Consider the following 21,568-nt stretch of genomic DNA (forward strand, 5'->3'; position numbering starts at 1 on the left):
ATAAATAAATAAATAAATAAATAAATAAATAATAATAATAATGCTTTTTTTTTTTTTTTCAGATGGAGTCTCGCTCTGTCGCCCAGGCTAGACCTCTTAAAAATGAATATAAAATTAGATAACATAATAATGCTTTTGTTTGTTTGTTTGTTTGTTTTTGTTTTGAGATGGAGTCTCACTCTGTCGTCCAGGCTGGAGTGTATTGGCGCGACCTCCGCTCACTGCAACCTCTGCCTCCCAGGTTCAAGCCATTCCCCTGCCTCAGCCTCCCGAGTAGCTGGGATTACAGGTGCCTGCCACCACATCCGGCTAATTTTTTTGTACTTTTAGTAGAGACAGGGTTTCACCATGTTGGCCACGCTGGTTTTGAACTTCTGACCTCAAGTGATCCGCCTGCCTCGGCCTCCCAAAGTGCTAGGATTATAGGCGTGAGCCACTGCACCCAGCCAATGCTTTTAAAAGATATTCAGTGCCTCTAAAAAACTTATTTAATATTTAGAAAAGTCATTGCCATCTCAGTGGGTCCACCAGCAAGAGGCCAGAGATGTGGGTTCCTAGACAGGTGGTCATTAAGGAGGCCATAGAATCTGTCTACTGAGTTGTTGAGAGACATCAAAGTGGGATCCTATACTGAAGAGCTAAAGGGTTTCCAAAATCTGTTATCCCAGTGTGAGACCTAGAGAATAACGTATGAGGTTTCAAGTTCTTTGGGGAAAGACAAATTATGATGACTAAATTAATTAATAGTGGTCTGATTTTCATGTGTTTAAAAAACTTTGATGCTGCCAAGTAGGTGGCAGCATACGGATATTATTTTTTCCTACAAGACAGTAAAGTACGTGAGCAAGAAAAGGTTATATTAGCACCAGGACCAAAGCCACTGTTCCTCAAGACTTGAACCTATTTTTCTAGAAATCTAAAAAGCACCACCTAGAAAGTTATTGTATATTTTATTCTCAGGGAGGAAAACAAACATAAAGGCACTGTCTCTGGAAAATTTGGAGTCTGGCATATAAAAAGGGCAGACCCTCACTGCAATAAGACAGACATCTATGCAATATGGAAGCAACAGAGACAGAGGTTGGAATAAAGTGAGTGAAGTCATGGGGTTCTGATACTGCAAACTCTCATTCCTAAGGCCTCCATTGACCCTAACTCTGTGATCTCCCGACACCAAAATTTCTTACAATTGAAAACTTTAATCTGTGATTAGCAATTTGGGACAATTTAATACACAAATTTCCCAGCCTTGCGATTTTTTAAGTTGTTCTGATTGAAGGAAGATATCTCTCAGGACTATAATTCTCTTTTCAGAAAAATAAGACCACATCCCTCTTCCACATATACCTTTTCATGACGTCAATCACATCCTGGGGAAAAGATAGAAAACATGAGTCAAGATAGGGTTGCCAGATTTAGAACATAAAAGTGACTAGTTCAATTAGAATTTGGGATAAACAATACATTTTTTGTTATATATATGACCCTTGCAATATTTAAGATACTCTTATACTAAAAATATTACGTTCCTTTTATCTGAAATTAAACTTTAACTGAGCATCCTGTATTTTGTCTAGCAATGCTCAAAAGAGTGATAGGCCCTCCTATCTTACAAAGTTTTATCCACCTTCCTCCCCACGCTCTTACTACCCCTGGATATGGTGGGAATAAATAGATGGTCACAGACTGGGGACAAAGTGTGGAGATAAGATTCAGACTGACCACTACAGAGGACTAAGACGAGGGTGTTAGGAAGATGCTTCAAGTATCTCAAGAAGGAATATATTTTAAAAAGAGAGAGGAGCTCTAATATTTTTATACATTTGTAATGAGATAACCTCATTAATTCATTGTGTTTTTATTTTATACATCAACAGACACGAAACAGCGAAATATGTTTGCCAGATATTTTTTCAGGCTTTAGGGATTTAATGATGAAAATTAATAATAAAAGTCCTTAAGAAGTGTACTGCTGCTGTGAGCAAAAGCAAGCAAGCATTTCAAGTAAAAGTTTGTCTGGCCTCCAGGTACTCACTCTATATGCTGACTAAACTCCACCGTAGGTGATCTCATCCATTTTTCAGTATGAAACAAGCCACAGTAACAAGTAACTGAGTAGGTCTTAAATGTAACTTACTATTTCCCAACTATTTACACCCCACTGTCCCGAATAGTGTCACTATCCACTTAGTCATCATCTTTGAAACTATAAAATTTTATCCTGAATTCCAACATTTTATTAACCTAGACTAGTTTACATTTTTAACTGTTTTTAGCTATCTTTTCTTTCTCACCATAATCATTATTTCCTTTATTTTTTTGAACAAGTATGTGCCAGTATATTTGGTCTCCCACTGTCTGCTCTGACACCCTTTATACCAACAAAGAATTGACCTCCAGTTGACTTCACACCCTCAGAAATAGTTTCACTGCCTGTATTAGCTTTTTTGTTGTTATAATATCTCACAAAACCAACTAAAACTGGTTTAAATTTTAAAAAAACAAATTCAAGGAGTCAAGTATAATTTTATTCATAGCTAGATCTTTAAACTAAAATCTTGCCATCAGAATCTGGTTTTTCTTCTAAGAATTATATTTCATACCTATTATATTGACTTATTTTCAGATTAATTATGGCATCAGCTTGACTCTCCTGGTTTAAATTATTATCCCTGATATGATACCCATCAGAAAAGACAACTGTTCTTTTTACTCATGACAGTAAAATTCTAAGGCATGAAAACCATCGACCCCAATTGAGTCAAGTATATATCTTAAAATAATTACTGTAAAGTTGGTAAAAATAGAAGAATTGGATATAATGATTTGCCAGAACTGAGTAACATATACATGCCTAATGCTACTAATTTTGTCTACTTTAACCAACTACAGGGAATGAGACAGGGTAGGGATGGTTCCTCAAAAGTTATTATAAAGAAACAATCACAAGGAATAAAGGTTGGATAGACAAACAAATATTGTCCTCTATGGTCCATTCCTCAGCTGTCTGCCACTTCCTCACCCTTATTACCAAACTGTTTGCAAAAAATGGCACATTGCTCAGCTCTCTGCCACCTCTTCACCCTTATTACCAAACTGTTTGCAAAAAATGGCACAATATAATACAATGGCTACAATAACATTAAAAATAGATAACTTATACCATATAACCACTATAACTAAAAATAAATCAAAGACCTAAAGATATAAAACTATTAGAAGAGGAGGGGAAAATTGCATGACATTTGATTTGGTAGTGATTTGTTGGCTATGATATAAAAAGTAAAGGCAATGTGAGAAAAAATAAATAAACAGACCTTTACCAAAATTAAACTTTAAAAAAATCACTCTTAAATTACGAAGAACACTATGAAGAGAGTGAAAAGGCAATCCACAGAATGGGAAAGCATATTTACAAATTATATGTCTGATAAGGTATTAATATCCAGAATCTATAAATGACTCCTAAAATTCAACAAGAAAATCAACATCCATTCAGATAAAACCTCTCAACAAACTGATAATAAAGGAGAACATCCTCAAAACTGATAAGAAACATGTATAAGTAATATACAGCTAATAACATAATTAATAGTGAAAGTCTGAATTACTTACTCCTAAAATCAAGAAAAAGACTAGCGTGTGTGGTTTCACCACTACGGTCAACATTGTACTGGAAGTTTTATCAAGTGCAATAAAGAAAAAAAAAAACAAAAAAAGAAAGATAAAGAAGAAAAGAGTAAAAAGAAAAAGAAAAAGACATCTAGCATGAAAGAGAAGTAAAACTATATTTGGTTTGGTAGAATGATTTATTTTCCTTTGGGTATATACCCAGTAGTGGGATTGCTGGGTCTAACAGTAGCTCTGTTTTAAGTTCTTTTAGAAATCTCCAGACTGCTTTCTACAATGGCTGAAATAATTTACATTTCTACCAACAGAGTACATGTTCCCATTACTCTGTAGCCTCACTAGCATCTGTTAATTTTTGACTTTATAATAATAGCCATTCTGACTGTCGTGAGATGGTGTCTCGTTGTGGTTTTGATTTGCATTTCTCTGGCTATTAGCAATGATGAGCATTTTTTCGTATGTTTATTGGCCGCCTACACGTCTTCTCTGGATAAATGTCTGTTCATGACTTTTGCCCATTTTAATGGGGTTCTTTGTTTTTTTGCTTGTAGCAGAGACATGGAATCAACCCAGGTATCCATCAACAGTAAACTGGATAAACAAAATGTGGTACATATACACATGGAATACTACATAGCCATAAAAAAAAATAAAATTTCTGGGTGCGGTGGCTCATGCCTGTAATCCCAGCACTTTGGGAGGCCGAGGTGGGCGGATCATGAGGTCAGGAGATCGAGACCATCCTGGCTAACACGGTGAAACCCCGTCTCTACTAAAAATACAAAAAATTATCCGGGCGTGGTGGCAGGCACCTGTAGTCCCAGCTACTTGGGAGGCTGCGGCAGGAGAATGGCCTGAACCCGGGAGGCAGAGCTTGCAGTGAGCCAAGATTGCGCCACTGCACTCCAGCTTGGGTGACAGAGTGAGACTCCGTCTCAAAAAAAAAGAAAAAAAGAATAAAATCATGTCCTTTGCAACAACATGGATGCAGCTGGAGGCCATAATCCTAAGCAAATGAACACAGGAAGTGAAAATCAAGCACTGCATGTTCTCACTTATAAGTGGAAGCTAACTATTGAGCACACATGGACATAAATCTGGAAATAATAGACACTGCAGACTACACTAGGGGAGGGAGGAAGGGTGCGGGTTGAAAAACTACTGATTGGGTACTATGCTCATTACCTGGGTGATGGGGTCTGTATCCCAAACCTCAGCATCACACAATATTCCCATGTAACAAACCTGCACATATACTCCCCGTATCTAAAATAAAAGTTGCAGTTTTAAAATTAACTATATTTATTTACAGACAGCATGATTCAGTATGTAAATGATCTCAAAGAATATACACACACACAAACACACAACTACTAAAACTAGTAAAAGTTTAGCATGTGGAATAAATATTAAAGTTTTGAAAGAATAACACCCATGACTCAAGAATTTTATATTCAGAAATTTTGTCCTGCTATAATGAAGGAAATACTTTGCCATAAATGTTAAAAGACATTATTCAGGGGGAAGAAGAGTGTATGTCTGAAATTCAGATCTTCACAAAGAGAGAAAGAGCACTGAAAAAGAAATAAAGGTAAAATAAAATATTTTATTTTTCTGATTCTCAACTAATATATAAGATAATGGTTTAAAGTAATATCAACAATGTAGTTGGTGATTACAGCTTATAGATAAGTGAAATGAATGACAGCAACGTTACTCGAGATTGAGGATACTCTGCTCTAAGGTACCTACACTACATGTGAAGGGGTATAGTGTTATTTGTAAGTACACTTAGATTGGTTGTAAATGCGTATTGCAAACTCCAGGGCAACCACTAAGCCTTTATATATGTATGTATAGTGTTATTTATATTTTTAAAATATATTTTTATATATTTATAAAATGTTTATATTTTTAAAATATTTTAATATTTCAAATATAAAAAAATTTCAAATATATATGTATGTTTGTTTTATATTTATATATATACCTTTAGGCATATTAGTTACGTATAACTAATATATATTATTTATGTATATTATATATAACTAATATAGCTATATTTGTTATGTAAATTATATATACATAGTAATATATGTATTACTATGTATATATATTACTACGTAATTACTATACATTAGTAATATATAACTAATAAGCTAAGAGAGGAAAGAAAATTGAATAATATAAAATAATCAATTGAATAATACAAAATAGTTAAAAGAGGGCAGAAAAAGAGAGGAAGGGAAAAAAAAGCAAAGAACAAATACAGTGAACAGAAAACAGTCAAAAATGGTAGGCGTTTTAATTTTCTGGGGTTGCTGTAACAAAGTAGCACAAACCGTATGGTTTTTAAACAACTGAGATTTATTATCTCACAGTTCTTGAGGCTGGGTTCCAAATCAGGATATTGGTAATGTTGGTCCCTACTGTAATCTGTTCCATGCTTCCCTATTAGCTTCTGGTGGTTGCTGGTACACTGATTTTGGACTCTGGGCTTTCAGAACTATGAGGCAATTTTTTTGTATGTGGTTTTAAGTTACAAAGTTTCTGACAATTTCTTACAGCAGCCACAGGAAATGATTACCACTATAGTTGTACCTGAACAGCACACTGTATATCAACTGATTTAAATGACATTCATAGAATATTCCATCTAAAGGCAAATACCTATTCTTCTCAAGCTCACATGGAAAATTAACCAAGCTATAACACATTCTATACCACAAAATACACTTTAACAAATGTAAACAATTGAACCCATACAAAATGTTTTCTTATACAACGATAGAATTTAACTAGTAATCAGTAACAGATAGCTGTAATACTCCAAAATATTAAGCAACACTTTAAAAACAGACTTAGTGGATTTTATTGGTAAACTGATGAATTCTACCAAAAGTTGGAGAAGGAAATTATCAAAATTCTCCCCAAATTTGTTTCAGAAAATGAAAGGAGATGGACTACTTTGTAACACATTCTATGAGGTCAGCATTACCCTAATCCAGAGCCAAGTAAAGACATTATGAGAAAGGAAAACCAGAAACCAGTATCTCTCATGAACACAGATGCAAAACTTCTCAACAGTACATTAGTAAAACAAATCCAACAAAATATATATATAATTTGTGCACCACAAGTAAGTGGGATTTATTCAAGGTATGCAAGCTGGTTCAATCTTTGAAAATTGATTAATGTAATGTACCATATCAATAAAGAAGAAAAATCATATGATTATATCAACTGAGGCAGAAAAGCTATTTGACAAAATTCACACCATTCATGATAAAAACTCTCAGCAAACTAGGAATAAAGAGGAAGTTTCTTGGCCGGGCGCATCTGAGGTCAGGAGTTCGAAACCAGCCTGCCCAACATAGCGAAACCCTGTCTCTACTAAAAATACAAAAATTAGCCGGATGTGGTGGTGGGCGGCCTGTAGTCCCAGCTGAGGCAGGAGAATCGCTTGAACCCAGGAGGCAGAGTTTGCAGTGAGCCGAGATCGTGCCACTGCACTCCAGCCTGGGTGACAGAACGAGACTGAGTCTCAAAAAAAAGAAAAAAAGAAGTGTCTCAAAAAAAAGAAAAAAAGAAGTTTCTCAACTTCATTACAAATCTAAAGAAAAAAAAGACTCCTATAGCTAACATCATACTTCAGAGTGAGAGACTGAGTACTTTCCTCCTAAGGTCAGAAAAAAGGAAACGATATAAGGATATCACCCTCACCATCCCTACTGAACATTGTACTAGAAGTCCTAGCTAGTGTAATAAAACAATCAAAGACAAATGAAAACTATACAAACTGCTGGCCGGGCGCGGTGGCTCACGCCTGTAATCCTAGCACTTTGGGAGGCCAAGGCGGGCAGATTGCCTGAGCTCAAGAGTTCGAGACTAGCCTGGGCAACACAGTGAATCCCTGTCTTTACTAAAAATACAAAAAAAATTTAGCCAGGTGTGGCAGCATGCGCTAGTCCCAGCTACTCGGGAGGCTGAGGCAGGGGAATTATTTGAACCCGAGAGGTGAAGGTTGCAGTGAGGTGAGATCATGCCACTACACTCCAGCCTGGGTAATAGAGCAAGACTCCATCTCCAAAAAAAAAAAAAAATAAGTAACAGAAAAGAAAACTATACAAACTGCAGAGTATGAAACAATTAACTTTATTCTCTGATGACATGATTCTCTATGTAGAAAATGCCAAAGAATTGACATTAAAAAAAACTCTTCTATGACTGATAAGTAATTATAGCAAGGTTGCAATATACAAGATTAAAATACTAAAGTCAATTTCTTTTCTATATGCCAGCAATGAAGAATTGAAATTTGAAATAAAAAAAAAATTACAATAGCACCAAAAATAAAAAATAGAAAAAAACTCTTAAAAAAGGTACAGAATCTACATGTGGAAATAATAAGCTTTTCAGCAGTGTTAGTTATTAGGAAAAAGCAAATTAAAAGTACATTGAGATACCATTACATTCCCAGCAGAAAGGCTGTAACTAAAAAAAAAAAAGAAGGAAATAATCAAGTACTAACAAGGATGTGAAGAACCTAGAAACTTTTTATATTGCTTTTTATAAGCTTTTATATGGTTACTCATATAAAATGAGTAACAACTTTGGAAAATAGTATGACAACTTAAAAATTATACATAAACTTAACATACAACACTCTTAAAATCTACTCAAGATCAATGAAAACATGTTTGTATGAGGACATGTAAGTGAATGTTTACTGTAGCATTATTCATAATAGTCCCTAACGGAAAATATTCATATAGCCACCAACTGGTGAACACATAAACACAATATGATATATTCAGATAATGGAATAGTATTAGCAACAAGAGCAAAATGCTGACACATACTGCAATATAAATAAACCTCAAAATATTATGCTAAGTTAAAGATGCCAGATGCAAAAGACTACATGTTTTATAATTCAGTTCATATTGAAAGGTCCAGAGAAGCCAATTCCATACAGACAGAAAACAGATTGGTTGCCAGGAGGTGGAGGTAGAAACAGATATTGACTACAAACAGGCATGAGAAATGTTTTTGATGTGATGGGAAGGTTCTAAAACTGATTTGCTCATGGCACAAAGAATCGTCTCTCCAAGCTCAAATTTTTACACTGCCTCTCATAAGTAAATAATAATGGGAATTTCCCTTGCCATTCATACACTTAATGATCTCTGTGACCCCTGAAATGATGGGCATAAAAGGGGCACTGCCGGGCCAAAGGAACCATTTAATGTCACCACACAGAAGAAAGCCGAGAGACTAGGAAGGGAAGGAAAATCAGCCTCTGTGTTTCTCCCCTAATCTCTTATGTAGGTGCTCCATCCCAAGTCTTACCTGTAGCATCTCTACTGACGATCCCCTCAACCTCCGCTGGAGATCTGTGATGAGCTTGCTGGCATCTTGCCTCTGCTGGACCAGCTGGTCTGTAGCTGCTGCCAGGTTATCCAGCACATTCACCTCACCTTCCTCCAGCTTTTGCAGCTCTCTCTGCTCCTCACTGTCCAAGATGACTCTCATTTCATTGAACCCTTTCAGAATCTTCTGTCTCTCGATCTGGATATGATTCTTGGGAATGAAAAGAGAAAGAGGCAGTCAGTCTGGCTGGTTGAAGGCCTGCTTTGTATGAGCCTGGGAGCCAGGATAAGAATTGCTTTCCTCAGGGAGTTCTCAAAAGGAATAGGAGGCAAAAGCCAATACACAATTTCTGGTGAAGCCATGTTTTTCTACTTTTTAACCTGAGCTCCTCCCAAAGCAATACACTCAAGTCTGTTTTATTGAGGCCTAATCTGAGACAAAATGTGATGCCTGGGTGAGGCTTGGATTGTAGACACCTGTCCTTAACAACTTTTCCTTTCTGTGTCTTAAATCCCTCTACCTGGCCGGGCACAGTGGCTCATGCCTGTAATCCCAGCACTTTGGGAGGCTGAGGTGGGCAGATCACAAGGTCAGGAGATTGAGACCATCCTGGCTAACATGATGAAACCCTATCTCTACTAAAAATACAAAAAATTAGCCGGGCATCGTGGCACATGCCTGTAGTCCCAGCTACTCGGGAGGCTGAGGCAGGAGAATCGCTTGAACCAGGGAGGCCGAGGTTGCAGTGAGCTGAGATTGCGCCACTACACTCCAGCCTGGATGACAGAGAGGGACTCTGTCTCAAAAAACAAACAAACAAACAAACAAAAAAATCCCCCTACTCAAACCCCCTAAACAGGGAATCCTGGGTCTTTCCTCAGGGTGTTTACTGGAAGGATTGGAGCCTCAAACCTGATGACACAAATGGAACACAGGATTCACAGCAAGCATTTTCACAGATATTTCCCTCCATGCCTTCCCTTCCAAATATAGCGTTGATTTATGATATGTCTACTCTCCAGCCCCTAAACTCCAACGGGGAAGGAATTACATGAGACCTAATCAAATGACTTCTATCCTTGTTAATTCTAGCACAGCAAAGAGGAAGGGGTCTCCTTGTGATAGATCCCAGGGTCCTGCCCAGATTCCTGTCTAATTATCCCTTAGGAGGTGTCTCCTCCTGCCTTCCAGGTGGTTCTCTCTTGTCTGATGTCATCTTCCAGCTTCTCAGCTTCTTGATCCTCCTTTATCAGCTTCTGCAGGGCTGCCTGCAGCTTTTCCTGTAAGAAAGAAATTATACCAGAGTAAAGTTATGAGCTTTCTCAGCACCTGAATAGAGGATAGCAAGGGAGAAATCAGATGGCTCTCAGAAGGAACTAGTTTACAGAAACAGTGAGGCTGGTGATTAGAACCTATGGCATGGGGGAAAACCTGAGGAGATGAATGTATTCTTTATTCCTGGATGATGGAAGTCACCATCCTCTTATCAAGAGTAGCCTGATTCTTTTCCTAGAGAAAAAGCAGACCCTGCAGTAAGGAAAGACTTCCTTTCATTGCCACTCTTCCCACATCTAACCAGACACGTTCCCAAAACACTGTTCTTCTTGGAGGGGCAATGAAAGCTTATCTTACAAAGCAATTCTCCATTCATTCAACTTTTCCTTGCTAAAAATTTGTACTCTTTTTTAAATAAAAACAATATGCAGCAGTGTCCTTCGGGCTTCAGAAACTAAGCAAAGAGTATGGAAAGAGATCACAGGACTCTCAGTTCTATGGTGACAAGGGGAATAAAGCAGGAGAAAAAAGTGGAGATTTCACATCAGGTACCATCTTCTGCTCTCTGCTCTCTTTTCCTCTATCTTGGAGCCTACCTGACATTCCTTGACCACCTCGTTTATGCGGAATGTTTGGTGACCTTGGTGTTCCTGAGACAGTTCACAAACCCAGCAAATGACTTTTCCATCCTCCTTACAGAAGATCTGGAGTTTTTTTCCATGGTGCTCACAGACATCTCTCTTCTGCCCCTCCTGTGGGCTCATCTTGACCTCCTTGACTCTCTCAACTATGTTGGCCAGATGCCGATTAGGTCGGAGGTTCCCAGGCTGGAATCTGGTCTGACACACAGGACAGCTGCTTTCCCCTCTTGAGATGATCACTGACTCCTTGATCTTTGCAGTGATGCAGGCTTGGCAGAAGCTGTGGCCACAATCTAGGCTCAGAGGTTCTGTCAGGAGCTCCAGGCAGATGGGGCAGGTCACCTCCTTCTCTATGTCTACCTTTACTGAGAAATCCATTGCACTGCTCCCTTGGCTTCCTTCTGTCTTGACTCTTGAAGTTCTTGGTCACAAACTCCTGCAGTGCTGAGAATGTTGAAGGGGACAGGGTAAGAAAAGCAGGAATAGAAAGAATACTGCTTTTACAGAGATTTAGAACAGGACAAAACATTAATATTTAACAGAGAAAGGAGAAAAGAAAGGCATGAAGAATAAACCAATGACAGAATAAAATGGACTTTGTAGTAATTTCAAACACTTTATTCTTAATTTTTGTCTCAGGACAAATTTCACCCCATCAAGGCAATTATTGTTATTTTCTCTTCTACTGGAGAGGACAAACTGAGGCTCTTCTACCAAGAGCTTCCTGTAACCCATCATTTGTCCTGCCTGTTGTTCCCCAACCCAAAACACATTTTTCATGTGAAATGCACTAAACACACCCTGCCCCTGGGCTTGCACACAGGCTTTTCTCTCTGAATGGCATGATTGTATCCCCAATATTTGCATGATTCACGAATATTTGCATATTTTTAAGCTATTGAATTGTATTTACATAGCATCAAACACCGTCATTTTTAAGTGTATCATGCGATAATTTCTAGTAAATTTGTGGAACTATATAACTATTACTGTAACCCAATTTAAAATGATTTTTATCACCTGAAAAAAAAAAAACCCTAATGCCATCACTCCTATTCTGATCCCAAGCTCCAGGCAACCACTAATAATATCCTTTGCGTTTTTAATCAATTGATAAAAATAGAATCATAATATATGTCTTTGGTGTCTGAATTATTTTACTTAATACTGTTAAGGTTTATCTCCTCTGCCTTTTTTCCCCCATGTAAAAATTACCTCCTCAATTAAACTGTCAAATCTATGGCTCCTCAAGGCTTTTGCACTTGCTCCTCTCTCTCTGTAAAATGATCCTCCCCCTGATGTTAGCAAGACTCACTCTTACATTTAATTCAATCTCCTCTTAGATGTCCTCTTCTTAGAAGGACATACTATAATTTACTTATAGCAAAACCACCAGTACTATCACTCACTGCACATTTAGCTTCTTATTTTTACTATGTAATATATAAGATTGTTCTTTAAATGTCTACTTCTTCCTCCTGAAAAGTAATTCATTCGTAGACTGGGACTTTTTTTGTTCACTAATATATCCTCTATACCTAGAAGAGTGAATCACAAACAAGAATAAAATGTTTAACGAATATATAAAGCCACAACTTCCTTATCCCTCCATAGATGATTAGACCTTTTAATCAGATTCTCATCTTTTCTTACCATCAATTAGCAGTTTCCCAATAGCTGAGCTTTGGGACCACAATTATGGTTTCCAGTGAAGAAGTGTTTACATCCTAACACATCTACCCATAGCAAGTCCTCCCATGACCTCACACTCCGTCCCCAAAGACATACACACACCCCCACACACCACCGCCACCACCACCACCACCACCATAATAGGAAAATAATTTTATCATGAACAATTTTGTAAGCAGTTACAATTTAGAAATCATTTTGACGTCTTTATTCTTCATACAAAACCCTTGAGAAATAAAAATACTCCCTTTCTTCAGGTGTGTCAGTAGAATCAAGTGACTTACAAAGATCACTCATTCTAATCTAATAGGTAGAGTAGGAGTGAATGTATTGTCCCCAAGTTCCTCCTTCAGAATTCTCTCCACTACAGCAGATTTAAACAGACAACAAAGGTAAAGGCTACAAGAGCTATACTGACACCCAGTGCTCTGGGGGGTATAGAAATGGAGAGATCCAGACCAGCTACGTTGTTCTGGGGCATGCTGTGGTTTTAAATGTTGAAATTTCACCTTGGCCTGGACATACGCCAAGGATGGTGATAGGAACCTAAAGATGTATATGTTTAGGGAAGAGGAAAAGAGGCTAAAATAGTTATAGGATCACACACATGACATAGAGTCAATGAATATACATTTCAAAGAAACATCTGTCAGTCATGGGAAAAAAGTCTCAATCCATAAAGGAGGCCAAGTATATTGGGAATATGTAGCAGAGAGATAAAGTCTGTCCTGTTTCTCCCCAAATGATGTTGAAATCCTAATGTGTGAATGTGCTCTTATTTGAAACTAGTATATTTAAATACTGTTTAGTTACCATGCGCTCATTAGGGTAGACCCTTATCCAACATGACTGTGTCCTTATCAAAAAGGGACATTTACACACAAGGAACATGCCAGGGTGAAGAAGAAAGCAGAGATCGGGGTGATGCACCTATAAGCCAAGGAATGCTAAAGGTTTCCAGGAAACTATTAGAAGCTAGAAGAGAGGCATGGAGCAGATGCCTCCTTCACAGCCTTCAGAAGGAACCAGCCCTGCCAACACATTTTATCTTGGATAACTAGCCTCCAGAATTGTAAGGCAATATATTTCTGCTATTTAAGCCAACCACTTTTGGTACTTTTTCTATGACAGCTCTAGAAAACTAATATAAGTGCTTATTTTTCTTGATTTATTCTTTTTTTTTTTTTTTTTTTTTTTTTTTTTGAGATGGAGTCTCACTCTGTCACCCAGGCTGGAGTGCAGTGGTGCGATCTCGGCTCCCTTGCAAGCTCCGCCTCCCGGGTTCATGCCATTCTCCTGCCTCAGCCTCCCGAGTAGCTGGGACTACAGGTGCCCGCCACCAGGCCCGGCTGATTTTTTTTGTATCTTTTTAGTAGAGACGGGGTTTCACTGTGTTAGCCAGGATGGTCTGGATCTCCTGACCTCATGATCCGCCTGCCTCGGCCTCCCCGGATTACTGGCGTGAGCCACCGCGCCCAGCCTATTCATTCTTTATTCTAACATTGAAGAAATGTAGCCCCATTGAAAGCCTTCTGACCTAAGACAGGTAGACAGACAGACAGACACATAAACAAAATGCATGCTCCCCTTTGAAGGTGGTGCGAATGTAGGAGTTTTTATGACACAGTGAAGGCTAACTAGGTCCATAGCTTCCTTATTTCGGAATACTCTTGATTACCTGCACAGAAGCTTTCTTTATCTGTACAATTTAGATAAAAAAAAAAAAAGATGGCCAGGCGCTGTGGCTCAAGCCTGTAATCCCAGCACTTTGGGAGGCGGAGGCGGGCGGATTACCTGAGGTCAGGAGTTTGAGGCCAGCCTGGCCAATATGGTGAGATCTCGTATCTACTAAAAAAAAAAAAAAAAGAAATACACACATTAGCCAGGTGTGACGGCAGTTTCCTGTAGTCCTCGCTACTCGGGAGGCTGAGGCAGGAGAATCACTTGAACCCGGGAGGCGGAGGTTGCAGTGAGCTGAGATCACACCACTGCACTCCAGCCTGGCGACAGAGCAAGACTCCATCAAAAAAAAAAAAAAAGAGATTAAATTAAATTACAGTGGCTACACAATAAGGAGAAAAACTATAAGGGGTTTAGCCACCAATATCTTTTTTTGTTTTTTTTTTTTTTTTTTGAGACAAGGTCTCACTGCGTTGCCCAGGCTGGTCTCAAACTCCTGAGCTCAAGCAGTCCTCCAGTCTTGGCTTCCCAAAGTGCTGGGATTTTGGGCTAGGCATTGGCACAAGCTACCAGGTGCCTGGCCTAGCCAACATCTTTTAAATTTCCCCTGTTCCTTGGGTCAGGAACTACCAGTGGAGAAATAGGTCCTGTTCTTGGCATGCAGAAACCTGGAGAACTCAGAAACATTGTTACCACTCCTTATTTGTCTAAACTCAGAGTTCCTTTTTCAATGACCCATTAAAATGTCCAGGGTTTAGCATTCCCCACATTAATGACCCTTTTTCCAAGAGTTCTAACTCTCTGGTCAATATGTTTCAGATAAGTCATTTTATAACAGAGGACAAATTTCATGAAGCTACCCCAGTCTCATCTCTTTCACAGTTAGTTCATCAGTTCTTAAATCCATCATTTTATTGAAGACTGCTTAAAGTCATTTTCTCACAGTGAGACCTAATCTGAAATCTATTTAAAGTTGCAAAGCCCTCGACAAGAGCACTACAGATACCATATCCTATTGCAGCCCTTTTAGTTTGTTGCTTTTGTTTTATTGGTTTTACATTTATCCTGTAGTAACTGCTACCTTTTTGCTACATTAAAACTGCTGGTTTACTTCCTTTTTTTGACTGCGTGTTTACTTCCTTTTTTTGACTGCGTGTTTACCTCCTTTTTCCTAGTCCAGAGTATAATCTCTTACTGGTATTCAATGTTGATTATATATCGAATAGATAGTTTTTTTGTTTTTGTTTTTTACTATACCTGTATGCTTTTGTTTTGTGAATTTAGTCAAAAATATTTTTCAAAAATTAAAAGTACAGTTTTATTTATTGGGTCCTGTACTAGACTTGACAATTAATAAGTACTAGATACGGACCTTGACAAGATGTACGATATAGACACATAAGGAGACAGTTACCTGGACCTCTGAAAAGTGAAACAAAGAAAAGGACACATCAGAATATGGGTGACATAGGCAGAGATAAGATCAAGATAAGACTCAGGAGAAATTACCAACTCCTTGCCTTAACTCTGTGCAAGGGAAAATTGAGTAGGGAGTTGAGGTAACTCATGATGAAAAGGTGTACCTAGAATAATAGCAACTTCTAAAGCAGGAGTGGATACCAGAGGTTCATTGGGTACTACAGAAGTTAAGGGAGGAGGCCACCCCTCATATTGTCTTATGCCCAATTTCTGCCTCCAAAGAAAGAAAAAGTAAAAACTAAAAGGCAGAAATGAAATCCACAAGCAGACAGCCCGGTGCCACACCCTGGGCCTGGTAGTTAAAGATCCACCCTGACCTAATCAGTTATGTTATCTATAGATTCCAGACATTGTATAGAAAAGCACTGTGAAAATCCCTATCCTGTTTTGTTCCGATCTAATTACCGGTGCATACAGCCCCCAGTCACGTACCCCCTGCTTGCTCAATCGATCATGACCCTCTCACGTGGACCCCCTTAGAGTTGTGAGCCCTTAAAAGGGACAGGAATTGCTCACTTGAGGAGCTCAGCTCTTGAGGCAGGAGTTTGCCTATGCCCCCGGCCGAATAAACCCCCTTCCTTCTTTAACTCGGTGTCTGAGGAGATTTTTCTGCGGCTCGTCCTGCTACAAAGGAAGAGTAAGCTGTGGGCACTAAGAAGAACAAGTTCCCTGTGACTGGACCTTCAGAGACAAGAGACCAAAGTGGAGCTGCAGAGATGAGCAGCAGTCTGCCCGTCCCGCGGCCTCTCTCGTCAGACTAACCAGAGGGCGGCTAATTTGCTAATTTATCAGGAAAGCTATGGACAGCATCCAAAGAGTTACCAGAAGGCAAGTAAAAGGATACGCTTCAAAAGGGCCTTACTTCTGAAGAGTGAGTACCTAAGACTCCTTCGCCTCATACCCAGAGCCAGATAAGGGCTCTCATCCCTGCTGAACCTCATAATGAGGTTGCTTTATGAAAAGTGAAAACAAAGCTTCATTGCACAGGCTTCTTCGGGAGAAAGGAGGAAGGAATTTGCTGCCTCTGAATAAAATAATATTCTGATCTGCGTTGGCAAAATGGAAAAATCAAAATGACGGAATAGGAATGTGGGATATGATAAGGTTTCTCTTCAAATAGCCTGATCAATCCTTTATTCTTTAATTCACGGTGCCCCCCACCACTTCACTTTTCTTCTCTTTTCTTTCCTTTCTGCTTTTGCTACATGCCCAGACATGCCACAGTACCAGGCGTTATCAGTACCAACTCACATTCCTTTCCTTATTTTGGAAGAAGATTAGTTCTCTAGCTCCTGGCAGACACCCCTTCCCCATCTCCCCTCTCTCCCTCACGTGCCCACCTTATCTAAAGAAAGTTAAAATGTTTAGCCAGCTGGGTCTAGTTTAGATTGTGTGGCCGACTCCAGCCAATGGGGAAAGGGCACAGGGGTTGGATTTGCGTCAGGAATAAAAACTTTCTTCCTCCTTTGTTCTAGTGTGCTCTCGTGGCGACTGGCCAAGGAGAAGCACCCCTCTGCGCAGAAGTAAAATTGCTTTGCTGAGAAATCCTTTGTTTGAGTGCTCGTCTCCCTTAAGATTCTGAGCTTTATTTCCAACAAGGAAGGTGATGGAGGTACCTAGATTGAAGAAATGAATGGTCCCTCTAGGAAACAAACAAGGCTTTTTGCTTTTGCAAACCTCTCTTCTTTAAAGGTTACCCCTCTCCCAGACTCAATGCTTTCTTCCTCTGCCATCTCAAAAGGCAGTTCACAAGCTGCCTCTTTTTGTTTATGCAGAGCAGCTTCAGTACTACAAATTAAACTCACCCAGACACAGTCAATCTATTCTTCTCAAAGCCTCCCATTCTATGTTCCCACAAATTGCTCCACTCACCTTCAGTCCAAAGCAGAGGAGTCTTGAATCAGGGGAGAACAGTGAGGGCAGGGCAGGAGTCGGTGTAGACCAGATTCACTCACCAAGCCAGAGGGCTGGTCTCCACAAATGAGTTTCCCCACAGGAGCTGAGGAGAAACGAAAGTTAAGTTCTCAGAAGTGAAAGAAAACAAAGGAAGCTGAACAAGAACTTACATAACAATAAACCCTGGGGAATAGTAATGCTGCAGTATGTTCTAGCATCTGCTGTACTGGCAAGGCACTCAGTCACTACTTCCTTATTCTTAGTGTGGTTTACTCAAGCAAGAATATTTGAATAAAAAGAATGTGAATTACAGTTATACGTTGTACAGCTTGCCTGAATACTTAGAATTCCAATGCAGTCCTATAATTATTAGTCGAATTTATCTTATATTTAAGACCTAAGCAAGGAAAATAAAGATCCAGAGACTTGGGACCTAGCTTCTTGAAATGCAGTCTGATGAGGAAGATACTCAGTTATAAAGTTCTAAAAATTTGGGCTGACAAGATGAGTATTAGCAGCTGACATTGTGAATGGTAAAAATAAAATTATTTTTTATCAATAAAAGGATCTTTAGTGTGAGCCCATTGAAAAAATGTTCTCAAAATGTCACTAAGTCTTAAGAGTCCATCAATTAATTATCACTTTGTGCTCCTAATCCAGACAGACCAGATGAGGATGGATTCCAGAGAATAACAGAGGTAAAACTGTGTCAGTGTCACGTTACCCAGCCACTGAGGCAGGTGAGAACATGGAAGTTAATAGATGATGCTGTTTAATTATAATCACTCATTGAGTTACTCTCATGCCTTCATAATTTTTCCACTTTTCCCTGCTTCTCTAAGAAAAGTTTGGTCATTTTTACACAATCAATTAAAAAGTAGTACTGAAACATGTTACATGTCATGCACATACTTCTGTGTCCTGTTGCCTATCGTATTCTTGTTTAACTGCATGTGCCAGATAATGCCATCAAAAACTGATGGAGGCCTGTGGTGTCTCATGCTTGTAATCCCAGCACTCTGGGAGGCCCAGATGGGTGGATCACTTGAGCCCAGGACTTCAACACCAGCCTGGGCAACATGATGAAATCCCATCTCTAAGAAAAATTAAAAAAAAAAAAAATAGCTGGGTGTGGTGATGTGCACCTGTAGTCCCAGCTACTCGGGAAACTGAGATGGGAGGATGGCTTGAGCCCAGGAGGTGGAGGTTGCATTGAGCCAAGATTGTGTCATTGCACCATAGCACTCCAGCCTGGGTGACATAGTAAGACCCTGTCTCTACAAAAAACAAACACCACACAACACACACACACACACACACAAATTTAAAAAAAGGCAACTCATGGAGCTTCCATAACATGTATCCCTGGCTGACACTATGGAGCATGGCCATCTTCATACTTTAATCAATCATACACATGTAGGATGACTGAGAAATCTATGTTTATTATTTAAATAATAGATATTTTGGTATTATTTGTTGCTCACAGAATAATAAGATAATCCTGGCTATAAATTCTTTCCTACTCACTTATATCTATGAGGACCTTATTCAATCAGTTGAAAGCCTGAATAGAAGAAAAAACTGACTTCTCCCCGAGAAGAGGGAATATTACCAGCAGGCAAACTTCAGGCTTGAGCTATAACATTGACTCCTTCTTGGATCCACAGCCTCTTGGCCCACCCTGCAGACTTTGGATTTGCCAGTCTCCAAAATCACCTGAGACATTTCTCAAGTCTCTTTCCAAATAAATTCATAGTTTAGTGGTTCTATTGCTATGATGAACCTTGACTAAGACAGGCATGAAATTTTCTTATTTCTTCTTGCAGATAAATAAGCAAGAGATGTAATTTTAGGTATATTCCATGTTTGAATAGAATATCTTGTTGACATTTGCAGGGGAGTGAGGGCTCAATGAGTGAATGTGGTTTTTTTGGAGTGCACAGAGTGGAGTCCGAGTGTCAACCACAATGGACAAAGTGAATGAACTCATTTATCCAGAGACCTGTTCTCTCTCCATTATTTCTTCCCTTCTCAGCACTTCCATAGAGCTCATAGCCATCCTTTTATTCTCCTCTGCCTTTGAACATCTGAAGTGACCTTTCATCCTAGTCTGATTTATCTCATGAAGTATTAATTGCAGCTGAGAGAAAACAGGAATATTAGGTCCTGACAAGATACCAGAAAACCTGGGCCAATAGAAAACCTGAATGCACCACACACAATTTGTCACCAGAGTTGAGCATGTTGGCAGGCTCCATATTCTAACCTATGTTCTAAATTGTAGAAAAAATAAATTATTGTTGGATCTCTGTGTTTTCTCTGTAAACCTTACGTATCCTGCTTTCCTGCTTGAAGAGGAATCAAATGAAATATCTCTACCTTTGGGTCCATGGATATTTAACATTTTTTCTCTTCAAGAAAAGGAGCAAAATAAGAGTAAATATGGTTAGAGTCTGAATAATAGGAAGAAAACAGACAGGATATTTTAAAAAATCGTTTAAAATTTGTTAAAAATTTTACATAATTATTACCTCTTTTTTTTTTTTTTTATCCCAGCTACTCAGGAGTTTAAACATGGTCTTTTTCTATTGCCCAGGCTGGAGTACAGTGGCACGATCTCGGCTCACTTCAACCTCCACTTCCCGGGTTCACGCAATTCTCCTTCCTCAGCCTCCTGAGTAGCTGGGATAACAGGCGTCTGCCATTACACCTGGCTAATTTTTGTATTTTTCGTAGAGATGAGGTTTCACCATGTTGGTCAGGCTGGTCTCAAACTCCTGACCTCAAGCCATCCACCCGCCTTGGCCTCCCAAAGTGCTAGGATTACAGGGGTGAGCCACTGCAACTGTAATCATTATGTAATAATTACTAATGCCACATAATTATTACTAGTTAATAATTAGTAATATTAATTATAATAATTAATTGTAATTATTAATTGATTGCAATTATTAATAATACTAATTATTATAATTAGTACTATAATTATTACTGCCACATAATTATTGCTAATTCCAGAAGAATATTTAAGTTAAACTATGTGACACAGCAGTTATCTTTACAGCAAGAACAGAAATGTGACATCAAGATATTCAATTCAATTAAAATTAGATTAATAACTATATATCTTCATATCTATTTAAATATTACTCCTTATATACACCATATTCTAGTAAATCTGAGACAATAAAGAACAAAATGCAAAAGCCCCCTACCTGATTTCATGAAACTTAAAGCTGCGGGGGTATAGTGTGGAGGGGGTATGGGGTTACTGATGACGGGATTAAGTGATAACAGGCTGCCCACTGCAGTGCTCCCCATTGCCTTCTCCTTAGGCATTTTCATTTTCAAACTAAATACTCCTCTCTACTAGTGATCCTAGTTGCAGTGTGGACTTCCTGAGATGTCCCAGTAAGGGAAAGCTTGGAAGGGAGGCTATGGTACATGGACCACAGTTCAGCCTTTTGGACCAGTTTTGCATAGTAACCAGAAGAGAAGAGAGAGGAAGGCCTGGCCCTGCTCAGGGATGCAATAGATACTTTGGAAAAGACAACAGCAGGAAGTTGGAGAGTTCTTTGAAAGTTAATAGTTGAACTTCTATCACTGTAATAACGTGGTATTTCTTTTTTTTTTTTGAGACGGAGTCTCGCTCTCTCACCCAGGCTGGAGTGCAGTGGTGCGATCTCGGCTCACTGCAAGCTCTGCCTCCCGGGTTCACGCCATTCTCCTGCCTCAGCCTCTCCTAGTAGCTGGGACTACAGGCGCCCGCCACCACGCCCGGCTAATTTTTTGTATTTTTAGTAGAGACGGGGTTTCACCGTGATCTCGATCTCCTGACCTCGTGATCCGCCCACCTCGGCCTCCCAAAGTGCTGGGATTACAAGCGTGAGCCACCGCGC

The 21,568-nt window shown here is 39.1% G+C and overlaps 1 protein-coding gene across 2 annotated transcripts in view; it reads right to left on the bottom strand.

Moving 5' to 3' along the window:
- The window catches only part of TRIM22 (tripartite motif containing 22), a 21,502-nt gene extending 3,601 nt beyond the window's left edge, over window positions 1-17,901 (bottom strand). For both annotated transcript variants that reach the window (XM_058446708.1, XM_032166786.2), the window contains exons 1-6: window positions 17,837-17,901; window positions 17,643-17,769; window positions 10,875-11,363; window positions 10,188-10,283; window positions 8,983-9,213; window positions 1,348-1,370 (exon numbers count right to left, since the gene is read on the bottom strand). In XM_058446708.1, the coding sequence (XP_058302691.1) occupies window positions 1,348-1,370; window positions 8,983-9,213; window positions 10,188-10,283; window positions 10,875-11,297 (773 nt within the window). In that variant the 5' untranslated portion in view covers window positions 11,298-11,363; window positions 17,643-17,769; window positions 17,837-17,901. The remainder of the gene's footprint in view (window positions 1-1,347; window positions 1,371-8,982; window positions 9,214-10,187; window positions 10,284-10,874; window positions 11,364-17,642; window positions 17,770-17,836) is intronic.
- Between the last annotated feature and the right edge of the window lie 3,667 nt (window positions 17,902-21,568).

This window comes from Hylobates moloch, unplaced genomic scaffold, assembly GCF_009828535.3.
Source record: "Hylobates moloch isolate HMO894 unplaced genomic scaffold, HMol_V3 SCAFFOLD_11, whole genome shotgun sequence".
Taxonomy (NCBI): Eukaryota; Metazoa; Chordata; class Mammalia; order Primates; family Hylobatidae; genus Hylobates; species Hylobates moloch.